The 27,094-nt window shown below is 40.8% G+C and overlaps 1 protein-coding gene across 2 annotated transcripts in view; it reads left to right on the top strand.

The window, feature by feature from the left end:
* Nucleotides 1-1,782: 1,782 nt before the first annotated feature.
* The window catches only part of rab6ba (RAB6B, member RAS oncogene family a), a 54,354-nt gene continuing 29,042 nt past the window's right edge, over nt 1,783-27,094 (top strand). Inside the window, exons 1-2 of one of the 2 annotated variants that reach the window (XM_069704050.1) lie at nt 1,783-2,053; nt 25,048-25,106. In XM_069704050.1, coding sequence (XP_069560151.1) covers nt 1,984-2,053; nt 25,048-25,106 — 129 coding nt within the window. In that variant the 5' untranslated portion in view covers nt 1,783-1,983. The remainder of the gene's footprint in view (nt 2,054-25,047; nt 25,107-27,094) is intronic. The other variant, XM_069704051.1, reaches the window with a different exon arrangement.

Raw genomic sequence — 27,094 nt, forward strand, 5'->3', positions numbered from 1 at the left:
GCCAAAGTGTGTCCATTTCACGTTTTGCTGTGACACCGGGTTGACTCAAGTTATTACAGGATATCTTAAAACACCTCTAATGTCTGGTACCTCACAACATGCATCCAAGACAATGGTGAAACTCTGACTGATTATCAAACAGCTAAATATCTTCGTATATTACGTGTTCGTAAAAGAAAGGAATCGATTTGGGTTTCTATTCACAATGGGAACATATTCTGTAACTAATTAACTGTGTAGCTTAATATTTAAGTTCATTTTTTATAGATGTTTGTCTCATACATGGAGACATCTGTGATAACTGTAATACTCACTTCTATACAATATGTAATAATGGAATGAATTAACTACACACATTATGCTATATACTGGTGTGGTTATCTGGAGTGCATACAAGTGTAAGCATTACTGGCTACTGAAAAAATATACAGAACAATTAATCAAGTCAGTGTGAAGTCTTTTATTAATTCATGTCTCCAAGGCTGGATGCTCAACACAGCTCGCTCAAATGTCCCGTTGTTTAGTTTTGACATTTTAATTAACTGCATGTTTGTTTTAGGGAAACTCCGTCACAAATATAGCCATTAATATCAGCTAAAATGGATTTAGGATTCTGTTGGATAAAGTTCAATGGGGTTGAATACTATAGGATTGGTTACAAAGGATCCTAAAGAATCCTAGATGACTTTTTAATGAGGGTCTTTTGTCTTACCCATTTTTAGTCATCTTTTAGCCTTGGCTATTGTATTATTCTAGCATTAGAGTGTATTTTGGTGTGTGCACTGTACGATACATTAAAAGGAGGTTGTGGCTCAGAGCAGGCTGCCCACTAATCATAAGGTTGGTGGTGGATTAATCCCTGGTTCCTCCTGTCCACATACTGAAATATAATTGGGCAAGTCACTGAACCCCAAATTGCTGTGGATGGCAGGTGAGGATGGCAGCTCTGTCACCATTTGTGTGCGTGAATGGGTGAAAAAGAGGGAAAAAGTTGCTTTGTTGTAGCCTATCGAAATTAAAAAGGTGTTAGCCTTTATAAGTGCAGATCAATTAGTATTTACTTTATGGGAACTTGGAGCTGACAGGGTCTTACACAATGCACATAGGGTTGGAGGATTGTGTCTCAATTCACAAAACATTGATTGATTTATAGATTGACAGGTTATATAATTGATAGCTAACAGAGATATCTGTTATCAGTGATACAAAAGTACAGAGGAACAAAATGAATCAGCAAAAATAAATAACATGATTAAAATCTCAACTGGAAACTGAGTCCACAACATATTGACTTCAATATCTGAAATAATAAACCTGATGATGTCATTAGAGCTGTGTTACAAGCTCATAGCGCTGAGGTTAAAAGAGGTGTTAAGAAGCAGGGAGGATTTTAAAAAAATACTGCTATCCAGCTTTATTTTGGTCGTGTAGGATCCAGGGCTTTAAATTGAAGATTTCTGAGCCTCTTCTGCGTCATTTTTGAACATTTTTGGTTAATTAAGTCCCCCAACTTTATGAAAGTGCACTAAATCCTTTGTGTGCAGTGTAAAATGGTTTCCCACACATACCTGCTCGTCGGGTAGCTACAGATACGCGTGCCAGTGAATTTACAATACGTGTTGATCTCAGAAAATCAGACGAAAGTGGAGTCAGGCGGCACGACAGCCTCTCCCTTCATTTCCCCTCCGACTCGCATGACGTCATTTTATATCACGGCTGCCTGTCAGTTCAACGGAGAACGAAGCCGCGCACGCGCACAAGTCTTCGGGTGAGGCGGAAAAAAAAGGAAAAAGCAGCCCTCGCGTCACGGACCGGTGCAGCAGCAGTGTGCTCCCATCACGAAGAGAGGAGACCGAGCTGAACGGGAAGCAACACCGCCGCCTTTTTCCTCCAGCATCCTCACCGACCAACTCGAGTGGGAACACACAAGTCCACTCAGACTGTCCTCCGGCGTCCGCAGTCCTCCCCTCTTCCTCCTCGAAAATGTCCGTGGGCAGTGACTTTGGGAACCCTTTAAGAAAATTCAAACTGGTCTTTCTGGGGGAGCAGAGTGGTAAGACGCGTTTAATTCTCCCGACAAGTTCGCTTTCGGTCGTGTGTCAAAGTGAAGCCGCTGCACCTGCAAGTTCATGTTGTTGGAGACGTGCAGCCAGCGCGTCCGCCCGGGGAGCGGCTCGGAGGAGTTGAGGGGCTTTAAAACCGGAGAGGAAAATGTCTTTAGTGGTGAAATGTGTGTTTTCAGTTCGTGGGAGGGAGGAGGGGGGGGGGGCATTCATTTAATCAAATTACCAGCCTGTGAGGCTTCACACAATAGTCCGGAGTGCGTGAATTGTAGCCTGCGGTCTCCCAAGTTGAGCAGTAAACGACTGAGGCACCAGCAGGGCTTTAATATCCGCCTCCTAACGCCTTTCAGCTGGGCGTTAGTTTAAAACAACCCGCGCTAGTTATTAGGATTTATACGGCATCAGTTGTAAATTAATATTGCTGTTAAATGCGACTGAATGCGCGCATGCAGGAGCCTGAGGTCTGATGCTGCTGTGGATGGTCCAAGTTGGTAAATATTGCTGTGTTGAGACACACCCAGGTTGTCAGCGGCGATGAGATAAGTTGTGTGGCTGCAGCCTCTGCCTTGGTATTGTTCCAGTCTGCCTGCTGATGGTGACCAAGTTTTGTGTTTTTTTCCGCGTGCTGACCTGCTCTGTGGATTTGTGTTTGAGTGTTTGAATCCCAGCAAGCTACAAAAATCCAACACTGATGTGAAATCTCGTGGAAACTCATCCTCTGATTTATCTGCCTTTTTTTTTTTTAAATCTCTGCCTCCATCCTCGCTTCACTTGTCCACACCCTCAGACTGTCAAAAGATTTTCCTTTCCTGAGGCAACAAAATTGTTTTCCACAAGCTGGCAGAGACATGATTTGAATTTCTAGGTGTGTTTGTTCTTTTGAACTGTTTTATTGTCCATTTCAGTGGCCTTGAGCAACCAAATGAACCACATTAGTCGTGGTTTAGTCCTCCAGTATAGGGTCTATTGATTACCCAGTATAGTGGGGTCATGCATTAAATTGAATAATGGTTTAATTTACAACAGTTTGGCATACTTATTATCTAAATAACAGTAAATTTATGTCCTCTAATAATACGCCACATGAGGGACTGGACTAATCTAGAATCAGTAATGGTGGTCTGGCTGATGATCCAGCCACCCCAGAGTGAGTATTTTTTGCTTTTCTCTGCAGTTGGATTTTATTTGGGTTTGGATGTTGGTCAGACAAAATGAGACATCTGAAGATATTAAATTGGGCTTTGGGGAGATGTGATGTTCATTTTTCAAAAATATCTCGCTTTTTGTAGAAAAAACTAATAATTTATAATCAATTAGAAAAAAATAGCACGAAGAGTTGCAGGCCAAGTTAGACCAGATTTCAGTACATTAAGAGGTTCGTTATTAAATGTGATGCTTCAGATTGCTCTTTGTAACCTTAAAACTTACAGCATGTATCTTTTCACTGTCCTTTTATCTCTAAATGAAAGTAAATTAGATGAAGTGAATATATACACACACACAACACACACACACACACACACACACACACACACACACACACACACACACACATATATGTATATATATATATATATATATATGTGTGTGTGTATATATATACAAACATAAGGCTGTTAGTTGGCTTTACTCTCAGGCAATTTATGGTATTAAGCACCAAGCAACAAGCCAAAGGGGATTTGATTGCACAAACATAATACCAGGGAGTGTCCTGTATTCACCAGACCACAAAGCTGGCAGCATGTTTTGACATTATGAATTATGGTCAAACGGGGCAGATAAAGAGAGAGACATCATTGCTTCTGCAGTCAAAGTACCAAACTGGTTTTATAGGTTTTGGAATTGAATTGCACAAATAAAATATCCAGCACAGGAGTGTATGTTGATTTAATTAAAATGTTTCAGTTGTTCTGTGTCATACTAAGCTAAATTTGAGGCTCTTCTTTATTGTCAGAATGAGCAGTCGTATTCAGAAGCTTCAGGTGCCGACACGGGATGTGCATGGAGCCACACAGGCTGCTGCAAGCCAACAAAAAGCTGGGTGGCCTTTGGGTTTTATGCCGTTTTCCTCCTCCCAATGAAAGTCTTTTACCGCTTCTTCAGTTTGACTCTGTCTTATGGTTTTGTGCATCGAGACCTTTTCAGCACTCCAAGAACTGTATAGACTTTGATCTTTATCATCTGGAAGACACGCGTGTCTTATATGAACATAAATTGGTTTTAACTGGCCATAGGTCTGAATTATTGATGAGGAGCATTTATTATCAATGAATCATTTGTCATCATAAGCAATGTGGGCCACTTAGTAATTAAATTCCACAACGGTGCAACTTCTTTCATCTCTGTTAAGCTTGCACTCATTGCTCGTTAGTATCTGGTCTTAAAAGACGCAGTTGTGGGACGTTTTCACTTGCTGGACAGGACGGCATCTTCTCGTGTTCCTCCGCCTGCTCTATTGCAATGAAACATGTATTGCACCCATGACACATAATAAAGGATCAGACTGGTTGACTGGAAACAATAGCAAAACTGGAAGTGAAGGGGTTTATGGGAAATGTGGTCCTATCATGAGAATGAGGCTAATCGTCACACTCTGATCATACAGTATGTGTTCAATTACATGAATTTTATACAGCTTTCCAGTTGGAAGAGATTGCACTTTGTTTTGTTTTTTTGTCTCCAGTATGTGTTGAATTATTTAAAACACATTTAAAAGCACTTATTTATTTTTTTTCAGAAAATGAAGGCTGTGTATTCTATAATACAGATACAAGACGGTTTTGTCACTTTTAAGACTGCAATTATTTCAGAAGTTCAAAAACACAGAAAGGATAAGAACTTAGATACGTCCAGCTATCTTTGATGTGCATTTTAGTTATCAGAGACAGTGATGACTCTCAATATTACCACAAAAAAAAAAATCACAGTCTTTTGAGAAAAGCTGCTACAAAATCAAGCATTTTTATAAAAAACAAACGCAAAAGAAATGTGCAAAATCCTGGAGGCACTGGCTTATAATGTAATCTTGGAGGTTGGTTGGGTTTCAGACAGTGAGATGCTGCGGTCGACCTCATTCTGTAGTGTCTTTGGTAAAATGGTCTGGGCCTATCGAGCTCCAAAGTCACTGGAGACCCCGTGAGTCTGCACTGACGGGTCCAAACCAGTCTGGAGGAGCTTGTGCCTGTTATCAGTGCGAGGGGACTTTATTTGTCAACCATCCAGACAGCGGCAGCGCCAGCCTCGTGTTTGATTGGGTTGTCTCCGGTGGAGCTGGGTCTCTCTGACATGTCTGCGATAATTGCGGCTGGTGCCCAGGCGGGCGTGAATCCCATCAGCTCTGCCATTATCATTTATTAATGTACACGACTGGACTCGAGTATGTCAGGAACACGGGCTGCTGTGAAAAGATCACTTGTTCTTTCTGGGTTGAGAGTTCCTGTGTACAGTGGAGGCTCATAATGGTGGAAGTGTCTGAAAAATGTGTCTATAAAGGGAAAGATGGCATGATGTTCTGTTTTTCATAATAGAGTCAGCTAACGTCAGAGAGGAGAGGTGGCGGCTCCAGATTAAGTGGGTGGAAGCAGGCAGAATGTTAAATGAGCTGTCAAGAAGTCTCTCCTCCTGCATACTTCTTCAGGGTGTTTTCTACACTCTGTACAAAGAGGGCCGGCTAAAGATTTCCTCGACAAAGCTCAAGGCTTTAAGCAAGCCAATCAGCTGTTTCCAAGTCTGTGTGCCCACACTCCTGGTGGAAGGAGCATCTTGCCAGCTTCAGCCTCAGAGCAATCAACCAGGTCATTGTTAGGACAACCTCAGAAAACTGATCTGCATTCATTGGGTCGTAGATGTTTTACTGGAGGCAAGTTTGCAAAGGAACAATACTGCTGGTACTTTGTTAAAGCCAATTGTTTGGAGGTAATCCCCCGCTGCATGCTTCATTTCACCTCAGACAAACAGATGGGAATACATTTGGTAGAAGCATCCGCATTGGCTGCTGTGAGTTTTTTGTGCACTGAATCCAAATGCCATCTTCCATCTTTCACTGCACAGAGATTGCCATCGCACAAGCCAGTGCTTCAAAAATAGAGCTGAATCACCGTCTGCTTCAAAGTAGGCTTTAGTTGGTTGTCTAATGCATCAATCACTGAATCTCCCGGAAACAGCTGTCTGAGCAAATGAAACTCGGGGTTTGGTTTGCCCTGGCAGTGAGCAGCCGACACATTTCTTCACTGAGGCCCTGAAACCACAATTGCAGATAGCTACCACATACTTTCACACACATGCACACATCAACAATGTGCTGCTTTTTATGCAGAAACTGCACAATGATAAGCAGGGAATTGCAACAGAAGCCCAAGTCACACCACTGAGGACAATAATGTGTTGTTTTTTTTGCATACAGTGGGTCGCTCAGTGAAATGATCTCTCACTAAATATTGAATGTCTCATATTTCCATGTGTTAACCGTGCACGGCTTTGACCCAGTATATTTAAGAACCTGTCAAGTTTGATTTGAAACTGATTTCTAAAAGCTGTTTTGGGGACTGGATGTGTCGATGTGAAGCCTGTGTGTGCTCCCGTTTCTCCACAGACACTGAGACATGAATTCGGTGATGAGAATTTCTTGCTGTGTGAATCAGAGCAGGTTGTAGATGAAGTTTTGTAAAGAACACCGCTGTGATTTCTGATGTGGTTTTGGTTTGTTTGTTGTGCTCCTGTTGTCACAAAGGTTCCAGGTGCTTGAAACTTAATGCAACACCTTCGGTAAGCCCCCAGCGTGTCAAGTATTCAACTCATCATCTAGCTGCTTTTAACATCGTGATATTAAACAGGATAACGTACCTGCTTGTCTATTTGTAAGACTAGTTCATAATCTCTTGAATTTTCCCTGGTGGGAGTGACATTGACACCGAGGCTCTTGTAAGACACCTCCAGATGATTAGAAGTCATTTCACCATTCAGACATCTTCCCCTCCAAGGAATCACTGATCTTTACTGATCTGCTTTGAGTCTGTCAAGGCTAAAATCGTTTGAACAACAGTAAAGATGCCAGCCACCCTCTTTAAGTGAAAAGTCAAATCCCCTTTATCACATTGTACGCCACAAATAACTGCCAAATGACAGACTGACCTCTTTTTACTGACTGTATGAGCAGATATTAACTTCAATTTTCACATTTGACCAATATGTTAAGCTAGTAAACATGTTTATTTCTGGTAGATTTGTCAGATAAAGACACTTTCAATAATTTAAGCTTACATGGTGCAAATTAAATGAGGTGTTCGCCACCAGGACTCGTTGTTATCGTAGCTGCTGGGACAGAAACAAACATTGGCAACAATATCACGAGAATCATGACGATATTAGTTAAAATGTCGTAAGTAAATCATTGATACGAACCTCATTTGTCCAATTACGTGATGGATATGAAAAACGATCAAATCATATGTGATATATATAATCATGTATATCACGTATATGATTATATAGGAAACCCATTGGATGTTGATATAACACGGCTTGCTGTCGTGTTTTTTTTTTTTTTTGGTCGATTCTGTCGGATCATATTTTGTGTTTGAGCTGACCGATTGATGGGCTGATAAATTAGTTCATCGCAGATGTAATGTATCAGTATTATATGTCAACCAATAAATGACAGATTGAAGAACAGAAATGTTTAAAGCTGCTTTGAAACAGTGAAACCATCCTGAAGGTATGTGTGAAATGTTTCCTGGTTGTTATTATGGTGAGGGTGTTGATCTGTTTAACATCTATTAGGCAATAGTTGTTTCTAATATTTCTATTTACATTATTGTATTATTGCAAAAAGTTGAAATGATGCATTGACAGTGCACCTTGTGATACTGCTGTACACTATCCAGAACCATCACATGGTTATACCGTTCAATGGTGGAGAGATGACGAGAAAGGAAAGATACGCCCTCAGATGGAGTTTAACATCTGAACTTAGTTTGACTTATCTTTAGACGGCAAACATGTTCATGTGTCATATTATTGGGACATTTTGAAGATTAAAGTTTAGGATATAATCTACATATGATCCACATGAGCTCGGTCAGTTAGTAACTGAACCAGGATAATATGATGCCTCGCCCAAAAAAATAACATGTTTCAACAGAACTGCGATCGTGTTTTGCAAATTGTATCTTAGTCGACATCAAAACCACAATGTCTTGAAAATGATTCAAAACAAAATCTTGCCTTATTGTACGAGACCTCATCAGCTCTTCTGAGGATCTGTGATTTGACTAAAACTGTCATTAGGTGAAAGGATGCCAAAGATAAATACTGCTTTGAGTCTGAGTCTCTCAACCGTCTTAGCATTTGTTCTTCTGAGGTGTCCGCCTGTCCCGGCATCCTCCCATCCCTCTGAAACTGAGTCCTTAAGTGTTTCCAGCCAAAAGCTGTGCAGTACATAGAGTTACCAGAGCTTCAGCTTGTATGATTTGTCCTGAATGATGGACTGAAGATAGGCTGTTGATACTGACTCAAAGATTGAGTCCAACCTCCAGCCCCAGAGCAGGATCTGTGTTTGTAGTAACATTGGACATTTTACCTGCGTCTGAAGACAACTGGTCATTTCTTTCATGAACACAATGCATGTAATTGCATCTTCCTGGCAAGTGTTCTTCTTCTCTTATGGATTGGGGGAAACGGCTCACCGACAGCTTTGATCTGCTATCGATCGGCTCTGCTGCCCGTCAGTGGGGCAGCCGAGCTCTTCACCTTCGTCTTCAGTTTCAAGGCTGGAACAGATGTTTTGTCAACCCGGCACCCTGCGCAGTTTTATATACTAAACAGTAGAACCTCATTACCTGATTTCCAGTCACCCCAGTGGCACGGCTCCAGGGATGTCAACGCTGGTCTATAAGGTCAATCGGTGGCTATCGGTTGGTTAACAACCCACTGGATGGATTGCAAAGACAGTTTTAAAGAAGATGATTCCTAAAGACTTTGGTGGTACGCTGACGTTTCCTGTCACCCACCAGCAAGTCAAATTAGTCGAATGCTGCTCGGGAATATATCAATATCTACTTCATGGATGGACATCACATTTTGTACAACATTCATGTTCCCCACAGGATCCATCCTGCTGACTGTGGTGATCCTCTAGCGTTTCCTCGAGCACCACCATGATGTCCACTTATGTGGTTTTGAGTCTCACAAACTATTGAATGACAATGAAATTTGGTTGGTTTCAATTCTGGAAAATTCATGTCTTCAGAATGAAATAGAATATCTTGTTCATGTCTTTTCCTGTGGCGCTGTTATCAGGTCAATATTTTAATTTGTCCAGTACTTTGGTTTGTGACTAAATACCTAGAAAACATTCACAGTAGCCTTAGCTGTACTGTGTGTTAATTGCTTTGTAGCATTAGCATGCTGACATGCTAAACTATGACTGGGAACATGGCAAACATTATACCTGTTTAACATCTGCATGTCAGCATTACTGTTGCGTGTACCTTAGCATGCTGGTGCTTTCATTTAGCCTGGAGCATCACTGTGCCTCATTACATCCTCACTGAGCAGCGAGCATGACTGTAGACCCTTTAGGTAGCGGTCTCCCAGAGCGAGCCTTCTTATGACATGCTAATGTGCTGAGCTCCTCCATCACCTCTGCACTGCTGCCGATCACAGTGTGAAGGAGGTGTGAATGTTTGATCGCTGTTTTTTTGGAAAGTTACAGATAATGGGTGACACAGACACAGGTGATGGGGAAGGGGGATACCAAAACTATTCAATGACCACTTTAATAGATCCGTAGATTATTATGTATATAAAAGTGGATGTAGCCTCTGGGTCAGAAAAGGGAGGACGTGTCTTTAGCTGTAACACCACTAAGGGCTGCTGGGAGTCGGCTCCTAAAAGGCTTTGGCTCCATAGACTTCCATTCGACTTCTCTTGTGGGATACAAGGTCAATACATTTTTTTCTAGGAGTAATATTGGTGTCATTCGGGAAAGCCACTGTTTCTTATTAGTTTAGTAAAAATATTATATGTAATATTAATTCGATATACGGCCTCAACGGGCGGCATGTTTGGGGGGCGTGGGGCGTGTCTGTTTGATTGACAGGCCTGTGGTGCAGTCAGGTTTCCTGTTCTTTGGTTTCCAATCAGATTCAGTCAGATCCACCGCTCCTGTAAATATGGTCACTTCTGCCTCTAAAATACCAAGATTGCAACGCCAAAAATCTGAACTCGAGCCTTCAGAATGTCAGTTCACAACCTAACGGGTGACATCACAGTTGGTTGCCACTTAAACAGATCGTAAACCCAGCTTTTGTCCTCCCCTAATTTGGACAAGACTAGAACCTTGATCTTCGTCTGATTAGGTACCACACACGGTTCTGCTGCAGCACATTTCACATTACATTTATTGCACCACCCTGAAGGTGCATTGGAAATTGAAGGGCCTAAAATAACATTGATAACTGCAGGTTTGTGTAATTTAAACTGTACGTCATATTTTCTGACTTATTAAGAGGTGCTTTCAGTCGTGCAGGAGCTGGTTTGCAGCCAAGGAATACCAAGCAGAGCGATGCTAGCTCTATATACATATGCTGCACAGCTGAGTGGGTGTGTTCCCACAGGCCCATGGGAAAGCACAGCCTCACTTATACACTCTGCCCAGAATAAAACAAATCTGTCTGCTGCCCATGCAGTGATGTAGAGAAACGGTCTGATTCAGTTCCGCCTGCCTGTGTGCCAGTGAAAAGGTTTTGGAAGCCGCGTCTGACGACACAGTTTTACAAAGAGCAGGAATAAAATGGCGAGGGTGGGTGCTGCTTTGTTACAACGTAACTTCTTCCCCTTTTGTTTTAAAACAAACTTTAACAAGGATTTAGGAACTTTGAAAGGGCCTCACATTATTCAGCTGGCGAGACTGTTTCAGACCATTCTCCGTAAATTGTGTGTCCTAGAAATAGATTGGGTTCTTGCTTAATGTGACATCTTTCGAAGAAGAAAGACCGAGAATCTCATTTAAACATAATCCCAGTTGCTCAAACAGAACGGCTTTGTGAATAAAATCTCTGCCGTGGAGGAAGGCTGTCATTTACTCAGCATGGGATGTGACACTTCACTGAGTTCAGCAGGTCTCCATCAGTGTTTACCCTTTCTGCAGCTCCCCAGATGAGCCCTCATTATGGGGGCCGCGGTAGCCCTTCGCTTCACCTGCTTTAATGTGATGCAATAATACCTCCCGTCTTTAAGCGCTGTTTAATACAGTAGATGTAACTGTAAGAATGTATTGTCTCATTGAGATGCCTGTGCAAGCAACATGCAGAAGGTCCTGCAGGGAGTTATGGCGTGGAGGCACTCTGAACATTCATCACTCCAGTTTAATGCAGTGGGGAGTATTTTATCCAACTCAGTGGGCAAAGAAATGAATCACTACCAGACGACTGGCAGAGAAACAGGTGGCAGAGATGCTGTGGGCTGCTGCAATGCACAACCAGTCTGATGCCTCCAATGCTTACTCATGATGTCCACATATTCAGGGATGGCTATTCTTAGAAACATTACATTCCTTTTTTCTTTTTAACCAGATGCTGAGTATTTCTGTTTTTCCGCAGCCCTTTAGAGCTCATCTTGTGTTTGTACTTTCATGGACAGGAAGGCATCTCCAGGCCTTGTTTTTCATCTTTCTGTCTATTTTCTTCTTGGGTCCTGAACGATTCTTTACAAGCTGATGGATTTTGTCTTGCACACTCTCTTAGTTATGAGAGATTTTAGCCTCGGAGCAAAGCCGATCCTTGATCTAGAGCACATTGGTTACAATGCTTGTTTTGTTTCAGCTGTGGAACAAAGATCTACAGGTAAACAGACTCGAATTGTAGAGGATGAGATCAACCTTGAATCAGCATTTCTTTGCTGGGACCAGTATCTAAATATCAAAACTACATTTTGTTGTTGACTGCTGATTCCATGCTAACATACAAGAGTGCAGCTTTTCTGCAGAACTACAAGTGGTTACACCTCGTTTTTCAACTCCCTGTTTTCATTTTGACCTGAGATATTTACATGTATAATTACAAAGGAAAAAAATTGCTTGTCTTAAGGTCATTGAAAAAAAAACCACAACACAGGTCTGGGGACGTATTTGTCAGTATTTTTAAGTAGCAGTTTGATAGATAGCAGGTGCAGCTCTGTAGTTGTTGGGTGGAGCGAGCACTACGCCTTTGATGTAGTCACTCATGGTTTCAACCTATTGTTTAACCAGATCCTGTTTAAGAAATTGGTCGTACATTTGATGAAGTTGTTTTTGGAATTAGAATTGACTGAAAATAATTGTTTTGGTCACAAAGAGTTTGTAAACAAAAAGCTGAGGCCAAGTCAGTCTGACCTGCTGAGGACCTGCTGTCCTATTGAATGTTGTTGCAGCCAAACATATTCCATAAACTTATTTTATCAGTGTTTAATTCAGTGCTGCACATCATTATTTTCATTATCGATTGTTACGGCAATTTTTTCTTGATTAAACAATTAGGTGTTTGGTCTTTAAAACGTCACAAAATGGTGAAGAATTTGGACCACTATGGGTGCAGCCGAACACTGGAAAACGACATGTTTGAGACTTTTAGGCAACTTTTAAATGGCACAATCTCTGACTTTGTAAAATGTAATATGATACTTTCAGCAGTTTCTGTGTTTATTTTCATTTTGTTGGCATTTCGTGTTAAAGGTATTGTGGGACTTTTTGAGGCTGCCATTGGTAAGGCTGCCTTAATGTTGGAAAAACTCCGATCTGGTTGGACAAGCAAGGCTAGAAATATTGATCATAGGGTTTCCACAAGAAATTGTTTGCCAAGATGGTAAGCAACTCATATTCTGACTTTTTCTCTTTAATTAGGGAATATTAACAACAGTTATACTTACTGTATATCTTATGCAATGTTAAAACACTCTGCTTGTTTCCTTTCACACCAGGGATGATGAGTGATTGGTTCAACATACTGGGGAGTGTGTTTTTAACTTGAGTAATGACATTTACTCACTTGCTCTGTACTTTTGCAGTCAGCTAAAAAAAAAATTGCTGTATTGGCCCCACAACTACTAATTTGAGCTCTGTGTATAATATGATAAGGATTTTTAACCTTTGTATCAAACACTGAGAACATAAATGTGTCTGGTAATAAAAAGCAGAGTTATTACATCACACATATGTCTGGAAGACTGGAAATGAAACTGTGGCCTGTTTCTCGGACAGGATGCTGTTTTCATTTGTGCAGCCTCCAGCTGCCCTCTGCCTTTTCAGAATGAAATCTAATTTAAACATTAAAACGTCATGTTGTCCTCTGTGAAGCCCTCTGGCCTCAAGCAGCAGACATATGACTTCTGTCTTCTTTCCCAAAGCAATCACAAACACCATAAGAGTCATATATCTCCAAGGTGGTGTCACACCTTGGTGGATTTGTCACTGTGTTCTTACTGTGTATGTATTTGTGTGCGTTGTTGCTGTTGCTTTTAAGTCAAATGCCTCATTAGGCTGCATAAGAGCTGAAATGGCTTTCTGAGTGCTTTATGTGTGCATGGGAGACTCAGCCTTTGTTGCATTTGAAAGCATGTTCATCCATTATTCAGAGGTATTTGTAAATGGATGGGTCCTGTTAGGAGTTCACATTGCAATTTTTCTACAGGTGCAGTCCATGTGACGCACATTGTAAAAGTAATCAATACTGCACAGATTCTTAATACCATCTCAGTAACTCTCTGCAAAGCTCATATTATTTCTGCTTTTGTTGTTGTTTGACTCTGATTGGTCTGCACGGGTTGATGTGGTCCTGTGGTGCCAATAGACTCTAAAATGTCTAAATAAATAAAAAAATACATATCAAATATGAATAAATAAAATTGAAAGTACAAAGTTCCTTTAAAACCCATAAGTACCTTGGTTCAGCTATTGTGTGTCAGCTGTTTAACAAGACAAAGAAGCTGGAGCCATGCTTGTCGCTCTCTTAACTAAATGCTGATGTTTGCATGTTAACATGCTCACAGACACAATGCTAACATAATATGTGCTAATTAACACTCAACACAAAGTACAGCTGAAGCTAATTGGTATGTAATTAGTCTTTAGCAGATATTTGGTCATTAATCAAATACTGGACAAATACAAATTTTGACTTTATGGTGGTGTTAGAGGAAAGTCAGGAGAATGGCAAAGTTATTGCAGTTTTTCACCAAATGACATGGCAACCCATCCACAAGTTGTTGTTGTAATTAAAAACCACGAGGTTCAATATCAATTTACCAGAAACAGTTACCATCCATTATACATCAGTTTAATTGTACTGGTTCATCCCTTTTCAACCCTACGGTTGTGCTCGCCAGCTCTCTTTATTTGGAAATCAACTTGTGGACTTTTATAGTGAACATAAACAAATAAAAAACATCTTAAAGGCGTCATTTCTCCAGTCCTCTGAGCCTGACGTGACTAAGGTCAACTTGGTTAAAGTCAATTATAATGTTAGACTTTAAATTAGACATAGGAAGTAGAAGTCAAAAGCCAGCTACAAGAATTGTTATAACTTACTAAATCTGAAACTTTAAAGGTGAGACAGGTTTGACAAAAGTAAGTTGGTTAAATCTCGTCTTAAATTGAAGGTGCTATGAAAGATGCCCGATAGAGGCACACGTGTTTTCAATCCCACCTGACTAGACCTTGCCTAAAGGAGCAATAGAGGTACGAGTTGTCCTGCTCTAACAGGTGCAGGGATATGTCAATCAAGCAGTCTGTACACGCCCACACAGTCGTGGGGACTGGGCTAATTAATCATGCAAATTACAAACACCTGTGTGGGTGGACCAGGACTTTATCGTTTCCATGAGCAACAGCAAGTTTTATTAAACCTGACACAAATGAAAACATGCTGAAAGACCTTTTAGACAGTGGTAGCCCTTGACATGCTGTAACATAGCAGATGGTTCAAAAACTTTAGCCTGGTTTTAGTTTTAACATTAAGATATAGTAGACCCTTCAAAGCACCTTACTAATGTTCATTAAAATGGAGCCCACTGGGGTTTTACACAGAGAAGTGTTATTGTACAGGGTAAAGACTTGTTCTGGGTCCCAACAATACATTCTTGAATATGGGGAAATTAAAAAAAATAAGTGCTAGTTCTCCCCTTATTCACATGTTGACATGTCAATTAATCATTTGGAGGTATTGCTCATTTTCAACATATACAGGAAGTCACAGCATTCACCCGAACAATGGTGACTTTAGCCTTTTTCTAATATGAACTCCGTAGTTTATAAGAAGCAGTAGACCGTAGACCTTCTTCCGTGTTCTCTTTGTGGCCTTTAAGAGCCAGGCCATCATCATTGGAAGGATAATTTAACCTTACTTAAGACTAGTCGCCAACATAGTAAAGTAGGCTGCAACAATGGCAACGTGGTTGGTGCTAGTTTAAAACAGGAAGAGGGAAGCACGCGCAAAACTCAATCGCTGCTGTGATTGGTTGTTTCACTGTCAATCAACTGCTCCCAAACCCTATCCCCAACCTTTATCCCCCCACAATGTAACACACAATCACTTAAGAGCCTCCCTCCCACTGATCGTATTTAGCAGTAGTCGCGTAGCTTGTGAGAAGTACTGGTGAACAAGTAAAAGTCACGGTACTACAATGGAGTCGAACGTAGAAGTACCGGTGAGTACCGGCCCATTTCAAGCTCTGAACACACCGACTAATCTTCCACCATAATACTGCCGCAGTGGTTTTCCAAGAAATCAACATACCTGTTTTATACTGTCAAGAAGATAATAGGTGTGCTATCGGATGACAAACTGCCACTGCCAGTTACACTTCACAAAGCAAATCGTTTGTATTTTATGTTTTGTTGTGCTTTTTTCAAGATCTGTCTGTCTCACCACTGCCATACATTTTTCAGTAGTTCCTCCATTTTCTTTGCGCATCAAATGAGAAGACAATAGCATGAATCACACTTTTTCAAGCATACTTTATCATTGAAGGAAAATGAACAGCAAACATGCCAATTTATAATCTGGCAAGAGAAATAGAAATAATCAGACCTACCCAATGATGGAGGAGCATCATTACAGTATAACTGCCTACAGTTTCACAAAACAAGGAGGCAGGTTGTTCTTTAACATTTGACAGACAAAATGAAGGAAACATAGTTTTAGTTTGCTTCGTGCATAATTCCAGATGTGTGACGATGAAGCAGGGTCATGCGGTTTGCCTGAAATGCTTTCACTTCTGTTGGCTTGAATCCAGGGAACATCATGACTTTGTCTTGGGACCTGTCAGTATGAAAAATGCAAGATGTTGACTCTTACTCTAATTGGAGGTTCATCCTGGGACACAACTTGAATGGCTTTAGGTGAAGGAAACTACAGTTTGAGGTGATGCTCATGAGCACAGCATGTGACCCCCAAATTTGTGTCAACTAGAATATTTTTTTCTAAGGCAGCATTTTGTTGAAAGGATTTAACTCAAAAGCAGGAAGTTAATGTTTGTGCAACATCAAGTCAAAGTTGTGACTATCAGTTATTCATCAAAGCAGGAGTAAAACTAGAAAGTTTCCTCGCAGAAACAGTTTTGGTGTGGCAGTTATTTTTGACTCTACAAAATCACGACTGTTTGCTGTCCTGGCTCCTAAATGGTGGAATGACCTCCCCAATGACATCAGGACAGCAGAAAGTCTGTACATCTTCCACCGCAAACTAAAAACACACCTCTTCCGACTTTACCTTGAATAGGTAGCACTCTAGTAGCGCTTAAAATGGCACTTACTGATAGCACTTTTTAGTTTGGCTTTCTTGAAGAAAATGTAATTTCTTGATTCTTGTTGTTCTGGGTTTTGTACCCTCATGGTTGAAATGCACTTATTGTAGGTCGCTTTGGATAAAAGCGTCAGCTAAATGAAATGTAATGTAATGTAATTTGTTAATGTTCGCGTAATCTGTTAACTTGAATTGAAGGAAATTCATTTGGAGGCCATCTGCTCTTTGGCACTATCCTATTGGGTTTTGTATACTAGCTGTTGTAACTATGAATAAACAAGTACACAGATGCAAAAGTCAATATGTCTCCCACTGGTCTGTATCTTCTTCGGGTTTTCTGCTCTCCATCTTTAGAGACGACAATCATAAATAACCACTTATTTTTCTCTGTTACTTCATTCATTGATAAATATTAGATATCTACTTCTCCTGTGCGCCGAGCTCTCATCCCAGTGTCGTGCGAAAGAGTGACATGCACTGTTTTATTTTTATCCTTCTCCTTGCGAGTGGGAGCTGGGCCCATGCAGAAAGCACTGCCATGCTCTGATTGGCTGCCAACCCCTCAAGGGTTTTCTATATTGTCTGCTGCCAAATGACCAGCAGTGGTTTTACCTGGATACTTGGCACATAGCTTCAGGGATGAATGGACAACTTAGTGTATAATACAGCTTTATGGAGCTCAACAAGACGTGGGAGTCAGAAATTGATTATTATAATATGTCTGGGTGTGTGTGGTCGTGTGTGTGTATGTTGTCTGGATATATAGATTAATAACAAGGATGTTGACGTGTAACTTGTGAATTTATAGCATCGGCCATAATAGTGTTTTGTAAAACTGCAAGTGTTTGCAGAATAAAAATTTAATTGGAGAGAAACTTTCACTTCTTAGCGTTTCCTTTGAAAAGGTTTATTTTAGCCTGCTGTTGAAAACGTATTTGCACACGTACAGTATAAACTGTCTAAATGTTCTCATAATGCTGAAAAGAAACCCACAGTCTTCATATTGTCATTTAAAGTGTGACTTTTTCTATTTTGAAGGATATTAATTTCAGTCACATTGAATACAATTATCCACAGTTCTTATGATATCTTATAGGGATGTATTGATTTCTTTTGTGCATATTTTTTACGCATGAGTTTCTTTGTCACTGATTGTGTCGGTGTAGCGATGACAGACTCCTTAACTAACTCATTTTGTGGTTGCATTGTTCACAAATGGCAGGAGGAGGCTGGAGATAATGTGAGCCCAACTGTGCGGGGCCTTTAACGTGCCGGAAAATTGCGTTTTGAGCTCTTAAGAGATGCGTTGATGAGGTGTCTGCTGACTGCTCAGCAGAGTCCTGGTGGTGAAAGTGCAGGTTGTGCCGCAGCAGGTGCCCAGTTCTCTCTGTTAATTGGCCCTCATGTTGCTAACTCACTCTGCAAACTCTTTGAAGCATCACACCTAGTAGAGACTTCATTAAAACAAAGGCTGTAATTGGAAACCCACTACCAGGACTCCCCTATCTGTGTTGCTATTAGGATGTCTATAAATTGGCTGCATAATTGTTGGCTTAGTGTGTGTGGCTCTATGCCATTAACAGGGATTGTGTGATTGGTTGTTGCATGTTGAATTGTTTTCTGTGGCGAGATGTGCATCAATGAATTTAATAATACGAACTGGTTTTCAGTGAACATTCTGGTTTAAGAACATCAAGCGAGTCAGTAAATTGTATTTATGTAGTAACCTGCAGTGTAATTAAATGGGGACTCCACTGATTTTATTTTACCCCGATGTTAAAACTGACGATGTCATCAGGACTGGTTGGAGTTCAGGAGCAATGAAGACCCACAAACATACAAGTCAGGAATGTTATTTCTAGATAAAATAAGCCAATTGATTGAAAAAAAAAAAAAAAAAAGCTTTGTCAAAATCACTAAACTTTTTTATGGTATAACAAAACTTGAAAAAAACAAAAGTTCAAATTGGGCATCTAAATTTGTTAGCTGAGTATGTAGCTTTTAGTCATTCAACTTTTCAATACCATGTTTTTTGTCATAAGTCAACAATCATGATTAAAAAGACATTTCTTACTGGACTCGCGCTGATACCTGTTGCATTTAAAGCTGTAACGCAGGTACTCCGGCTTCCTCCAACCCTGCTCAGGGTAAAGCAGGTATAGATAATGGATGGATGATTGTCATTCTTTGGTTGACATTTGTTATTGCTTTTTATCATTTTACTCAAACTGAGTCAATCCGCTGCGCAGTAATTTTATGATGTAATGTTGAAAATATGTGACTGAGTCTTTAAAGATTTACCTTTAAATAAGGCCCACTGATAAACTTTAGATGCCTGTTTTCCAGCCAGAGGAATTGGGGAAAACTCCATGTTGAAATAAACTGGAATTTCCCTTTGAGGGTTACATATTTGACAGGAAGTTTGAAAGGTGAGGGCCTTTAAAACAGCAATAAAAGTTGCATTATGGGAATTGTTGGATGCTGAGTTTTAGAGCTATACAAGGATCAAAAGAAAAATATCTGGCAAGTCACCCAACATTATGGTAGTACAATAGTAAATTACAGAATTTCCATTAAAAACATGTTGAAGATGCTGTCAACAGAATAACAGGGGTTTGTGTGACAATACCAAGTTTCCACTGCAGCTGAAACACAAATAGAATACTGTGAGTCCTCCACGTCCTGGACAGACGTCCACTCACATCACACAGTCCCCTCAGATGCTACCGTCTATCTCCATGCTTGCTGTGGACTAACTGCAGGTTTAAGTGGAAGATGGTGTCGTCAAGTTCACATACAACTGTTAAAGATTTAAACGCCTTATGTAACCGCATGAATTCATCCTCCCTGACCCCGGCTGCAGCTACGTAACAGACGAATAACTCCTCTAAAATTACCACAGCCAAAAACTGTATGTAATCACACACAGCTGAGCATCGCATGAGTCATAATTGTTGTTCCAAAAAAAATATAATGAAGGCTTGCAGCTATAGTCAGTTTAATTGAAAAATCTCTCGTGTTTTTGAAGGCAATGGTCTTAATCGGGACATTATCAAGAAATCACGACAAACAAATGAAGCATCCCGTCCCTCCACAGACCAGGCACTAATTAAGGTTAACACAAAAGAAGGACATTAGCGTGCTCATTTTGAGGTCTCTCTTTAAATCCAGTAGCAGATCAGGATTTAAATAAGCTGTTCCTAAAACAAGCCCACTGGGTCTTTGCTAGCAGCTGCAGGTTGGCTGGTGAGAGCCACATGGAGGCAGCTCGGGTGAAATAGTCTGCCGTTGTCAGAGGACATGGTTGAGAATAGTGGACAGTTTTCAGCTCTTATTAAGGGGCCCATTTGCACAAGAGGTGCTTGAACACTTTATCCACTTCAATTAGAGTGTGATGGTAATCAATAGATGCCAGACACGGAAGAAAAAGCTTCTCTGAATAGCCTAAATGTCAAGATGTAACATTTGCAAAGATGGCCTGAAATCTGTGGCAGAATTCTTCAAAAAGAGAAAATGGGTGCGAACATGTAGCATAATTGCATTTACAGAGAAGGATAATCCTATATGTTATATAGCGCTATTACCATACCAGTTCACCTTTTTAATATTTGATAAGAGCTCAGTAAACCTCCTGTAGGGCAGACCTACATGTCGTATTCAAACAATCTGATTAAAATGAAGGCGTCAGTCAGTTTTAACGCTTGTTTCTCATTACATGATTAGTTCTGCTTCAGGTTTGATTTGCTTGTCGCCGGGCAGTAAAAATTATAGTTCAACCTCTTGCAGATCCATGTTTTCCTTCCTTTTGAATTTAATAAGCTACGTGTTTTTCTGTGAACCCGCTGTCCTGTGAGAACACACCTCTTTTATTACCTGAATGAAAAGAGGTTATTGCCGTGCTATCGCTACCGCTGCTTTGGATCTCACTTTTATGTCTGACTAAAGCTACTAATCATTTGAATCCCATCATAATCTCTAAAGTAGTGTTCAGTGTTAATGGCAAAGGGGATGAAAAGCTTAGGAGGAGGAAATGCTCCGAAATGCAGAGCTAATTCTAAAATGTAATCAAAAATCTGCCTTGTTAATCATTTCTTTTTAGCCTTACAGAAAATTCACTAAATTATTGCAGCCATGAGCGTAACTAAGCTTCCTGCTTCCACCTCGGTAATTAAATTCACACAAACAGACCTGGAGTTACATCTAAAGATATTTATAAAAATTATACCACATTCAAAACAGCCTTTTAAGATTAGGATCTGTTGGATTGGATTGAGTTTAGTTTCCCTGCAGTGCTTTGGAGGGACATCTCGACTGTATAATTCAATGTCCATCCTCATACTGTTTTATAAACTTCCACGGTAGATCAAAGTTTATCTTCCTTTCGTCTCTGAGGGAGGAATTTTGGTGTCTCTTCAGATTTCGCTCATGATGAACTCTTCCAGCTACCACTTGAATTAGAGGGAGAAATAAGGACGAGCTGTCTGTCCCTGAGTTTTGAAGCTTTCAGCAGTGACTGAGAGGAACGGAGAGTGCCGGCTCATGTCGCTTCGTCGTTGAGGAGGATGACTCAGCAGTGAGGCTGTTGGATCAAACTCTGAGTCCTAACGTCTCTCTCTCTCTTATAACCGCTGATGTGAATGCATGCTGTCACAATCATTAAATTTTAGTTGACAAAGAATTGTCATACAAATAATTCCGTTTGACATTTTGAGTAATCCGGCCCTTTAAGTCTGTAGGATGGTTGAAACCTTTGTCCAAGGCTGAATTTAATGCTTCTGTTTGACTGTTATGAAGATAAGAAACCTAAAAAGGGTTGGAAATATGCATTTGATTCCTACGTACAGCCCATGTTACAATGCTCAATCTCAGTTGTGTAATGATGCATGAGAGCTGAAGGTGCGCCTCAGACTGGCCATAATAAATGGTCGCTCTAAAATGTGCAGTTTTATCACTCAACACAATGCCCAAGATGTGACAAGTTTTGGCATGCCGACTGCAGGAACGTCCACCTGAGCGATTGCTCGTGAATTGAATGTTCATTTCACTACCGTAAGCCGCCATCAACACCTTTGCTATGAATTTGGAGGTACATTTTTCCGGCCTCACTATCGCAGACCGCGTGGAACCACACCAGCCCATCACCTGCAGGACCGTCTGAGACCAGCCACACAGACAGAAACAGTTGGTTTTGCACAACCGAAGAATTTCTGCACAAACTGTCAGAAACGGTCTCTGTGTCATCGTGTGGGCGAGCAGTCAGCTGATGTGAACTCCCCCGGTGTCAGCGGGGTTACGTTATAGGCAGGTAAAAGCTGCGGACAACGAACACGGGTGCATTTTCTTGATGGTAATTTGAATGCTCAGAGATATCGTGATGATATCCTGAGGCCTATTGTTGTATCGTTCATCTGCCGCCATCGCTCCATGTTGCAGATGTCTGTACAGAGTTCCTGTAAACATCACAGTTCTTGTTAGCCTATCCTACTTGATCACGTCACCCACTGAGCATGTTTGTGATGCTCCGGATCAGTTTACACTGCAACATGTTCCAATTCCTGCCAATGTCCAGAAACCTGGCACAACCGTTGAAAAGCAGTGGCCCAGCAGTCCACAGGCCACATTCAACAACCTGATCAACTCTATAGGAAGGAGATATGTCGCGCTGCATGAGGCAAATGGGGGTCACACCACATACTGACTGCTTCTCTGCCCCCCATCTTCCCATAAAAAAAGTGCACATCTGTCGCCATATTTGAAATTGTGCCTAATATTGTAAACCAAAAACACTTCAACATAGAACTGCACATTATAGAGTGGCCAGTCCCGGAAACACCTGTGCAATGATCTTGCTGTTTAATACGCATATGAATGTGCCACACCTGTCAGGTGGAGGGATTATCTTGGAAAAGGTGAAGGGCTCACTAACACAGATTTTTCTTTTTTAATTATGAGCAAAATTTAAGATAAGTATACCTTTTGTGTGCACAGAAGAAGTCTTAGATCTTTACTTCAACTCATGCAAAGTGGGAGTGATTATAGCAGCGTTGATATTTTTGTTAAATGTATTATGTTTCTTGGACAAACATGATCTTGGAGAAAACTTTCCCAAATCCAATACGGATCAGGACAGAGCTGCTAATGTTACCCTCACATCTCATAAAGCATTCAGTAGGACCACATTGTTTGTGTCATCACTAGGACCATGAGGTCATCAGTCACTAAAGGCAACTAGTTACCAGGCCTGTGTGATCAGATTATTTTTTATTTTGGAAAAGAGATAGAGCAGAAGACACCAGCCTCAATACTGTTTGAATGCTTAGTACCACTTTACCACAGCTCTATGCACTCAAAGACGGCCTCGACCAGACGAGTCGTGACGGAGTTTTAATTGCAAATAGACCATGACTGAATTAGCGGAACTTGTTAAATTAGCTGGTATCCGACTGAAGTAGGACAGCGCCGGAGCTAAGTGAGTAGGATGATGTATTGATAAATTAGCGCAAGATCATTAGCATAATCAGTAGCAGCACATCAGATCCTGCCTGGCAGATATGGAAACCAAGTGAGTGCACAGACCCATGTAATTAGTCTGCCTGATTAAAACTCTTTCCGTAAACAATTGCAACCGGGTGCCCATTTGATGAACTGTGAATGTTATGTTTACTGAGTGAAGGGGCGTATTCAGTTACAGTACATTTCTTTCACATGAATAATGAATAACAATTTGACAAATATTTAAAACCAACAAATTCTGGGATGGCGGCTGCACAACACCACGGACTGGAGTGTATGGAGATAAGTTGACGTAGATCTATTAAGTCAGGAGTCGGTAAGGTGAAATGTGGTCGTCAGCAACATAGAGAGTCTTGCGAGCGGCTGATTGGACTTAACTGAAGCACTTTGGATCTGTTCCATCGGACTTAGACGGCGGCTCTCAGCCAACCATCTGCACTGCTGATAAATGGATATAAGAAGAGGTTGTGATTGATTCCTGCTGGCTCCTGCATTTTCTTTGCTCCAATCCTCCTCGTTAATAAAACCTCCAGAGGGAAAAAAAAAATTGAAATACATATGCACCATCTATCAATAAGTGAACCAGGTCTGAGCAGCCTCCTCTTCTTTAAATGATTAATTCTGGCATAACATGCCTCATGCTCCTAAAATGATGAATTAATTATTGAATTGATATTGAATTTAAGTGGCTGTTTTCCAGTCATTTATCAGTCACATAACACTTTAGTGAAGTAGAATATTTCTACCACTCAAAGCCTCTAACATTTGTTTAGTTACACGATGAAATATATTTTCCAAGATTAATGTAAGTTATTGTTTGCATTGCTCTGTGGCACTGTGCTTTGTTTTAGACAGATTTGGGGATACTGTGCCTTTAGAACAAGAAAAACCTTTTAAGCCCCTAAATTCGACCAAAATAAACAACAATCAAAAGTAAATATTACGAAAAATTGATTCTTAGGTATTTATTAAGACTTTTAACAGTCAAACACTCAGCTGATCTGCTTCACCAGGACTGTCGGGGTGTGGTTTGATCAGATTCATTTGAAATTCTAATGTAAACACTATCCTCACGTTGTAATTCAAGAACTGTGCAGCAAAATACATTTAATCAGTGTTTGTAAAACTTCCCACTTTAAACCAGTGAGAAAAGCATAGGGAATTTTTTTTCTTTTTATATATATTTTTCTTTTGGAACCCATCATCCCTACAGAGATGTAGGTTTTCAGGTCCTTCAGAATAATCCAAATGCTCTCTTGTTATCCTTCTTTAATCAGTCTGTTGGCTAGTTGTTTTTCTGTGCAGCTGACAGAAACGTCAGAAAAACATATTGCAGCCTCAGATATTGGAGTCTTTGCTGAGAAAGTGGTTGACTTTCCACGCAGGTTTCTCTCGTTCTGGTAAAATGGACCTTTCCATCTTCCTTTTCTCCCAATTACATAAATCAAATGTATGTATTTGGGGAGCATGTACTGCTGGTCGCAGCAGCGCTGCAATTACATCTGGACCTGATGCCACTGCTGACCTCCTGGTCACCCCCACACACACTAATGAGCTCCCCAGGCAGCAGTGACAGCCATGGCAGAAACTACAACCACCAATCCTGCTGTTACATTCATTGAGTGTCTGGATGCAGGAAGACTGCAGGAGCCTCGTGTCCATCATTTAATGCATTCTGTCTTCTTCTTGTCTTGCAGTTGGAAAGACGTCTCTGATCACACGGTTCATGTATGACAGCTTTGACAACACATATCAGGTAAGTGCCGCTGCAGGCAGAGAAGGAATGTTTTGTCCGTAATGATCAACTTTATCTCCATTGATCAGACACACTGGGCTGCAGGCTGTTCCTTTAATAGGGAAACACGCGGCTGCGCATGAATCAATAAAGAAATAATGCTCAAGCAAAATTAGTTTCGAGCATAATAATCAAGGAAATGAAGTCACAAGAAATAGCAGTTTGTGTGCGAGTGTAAAACGAGGAAGTTATTGTCAGGATGGCTGTTAAAACAGACACCTTTGAGCTGAACAACATCAAGGGCTCTGCGGGCCCTCAGGCGCTGAGTATTTTTAACCCTGTTCTCCAAAGCAGCCTAATCTCACTCGCCATCCTAAAAACAGCAAATTGCTTCTGCAGCTACAGCACTTCTAGAGGTCTCTGCAAGCATCTACAGACACGCACAGGACTCTTAAGTAAAACCTACAGCTTTATTGCTTTATAAGCAAAAAGTATCAACCTGCATAGTAATAAAAAAGGAATTAAAAATAAATCTTACAAAGCTATTCCTGCCCTCTCATGTGATGTAGTGTGTGTGTGTGTGTGTGTGTGTGTGTGTGTGTGTGTGTGTGTGTGTGTGTGTGTGTGTGTGTGTGTGTGTGTGTGTGTGTGTGTGTGTGTGTGTGTGTGTGTCCCCTTTAGCTCACTCTGGCTCTTTATTGCGGGAGTGTTATTATGAGCCTGTGTAATATGTGAAAAACCATAAGCAGATTAGCTTAAAAATACTGAAATACATCAGGATGGGAGAACAGTGGGAAGAAAGAAAACTTTGGCGGCAACTTTTGTTTGGTTGATCTTGACGGAAGAAATGCAATTTAATTCATCACTTATTATCATTTATCATCCTGGTAATAATAGCAAAATAATAAATGTGTGTCGAGGCACATCTCTGGATATTTCTGGAAAATAGGCTCTTCAACACATCTCAGTGTAGAACACATTGCTAGTACATAATGTGTTGTGAAAACAAAGCATTGTATTTAAATAGGGCTTCCCCCAACCAAACATTCAGCTAGTAGTCATTAATTCAAGACAATAGTCAACTCGACGTCCCACGTTTATGATATCAATTGTTAGATATTAAATATTTTTGGGGCATCAGAAAATGATTTAAAAATGTTGTAAAACAATGTGCTGAATTCGGGAAATACAAAACTGTAGTAATGAACTTTTGAAATATAACAGTTACAAGCACACACACACACACAAAGTGAGCCGCCGCTTAACGACAATGTGAGCAGCAAAAGCAACAGTGAGTCTGAATATGTCTGATTAACCAGCAGGGATGCTGAAGATTTACTTCATTTATTTCTACACAGGATATTGTATCTTAGCCTGATAGTGTCTGTAGGTACGAACAGATTATTGACAGCCAGGGCTTTAGAGGAGCTGCACCCACCGGTGGGTGACAGAGAGGGGAAGAGAGGTAGAGGGTGCACGCAACTCTGTCTTAACTGGATCGCGGCTGGCAGCTTTTACAGTCCGGACTAACTGTGCAGTGATGAGGCAGAGGCAGAGGCCTAACGTTGCCTGAACCGGCCTTTATTTAGTTTTGCGTGGCAGAGAACACAATGAACAACATTTGGACATCTGTTGTACTGAAACTATCGAGGGTATATGTAGACACGTTATGGCTGATAACAGCAGCTTAATCACCCCCGACTGGTAAGCATTTACTCCTCAATATTACTCCTCACACACTCATCACAGAGAGTCTCTCACTTCCCACAACAGGAGCCCACTGGACCTACGTCACCCTCAGGTTACCCACAAGGCCACCTTCCTTAAAGGGGAAGGTTCAGTTATTGACAACATCTCTGACAACGTTTTTTTCTTTTAGTCCTGCAACTGAACGTCTCATGTAAACATTGTTGACAAAGACTAATGCTTAGTCGACTGTTTGCGGGCAGCCCTATATTCAATCTGAGCTTCAGTTCATTTTATAACACAGAACCGTTTCCATCAGGTAT

This window comes from Brachyistius frenatus, unplaced genomic scaffold (assembly GCF_029030835.1).
Source record: "Brachyistius frenatus isolate BFR_SWC_R1_liver_20210118 unplaced genomic scaffold, ASM2903083v1 Contig_49, whole genome shotgun sequence".
NCBI lineage: Eukaryota > Metazoa > Chordata > Actinopteri > Embiotocidae > Brachyistius > Brachyistius frenatus.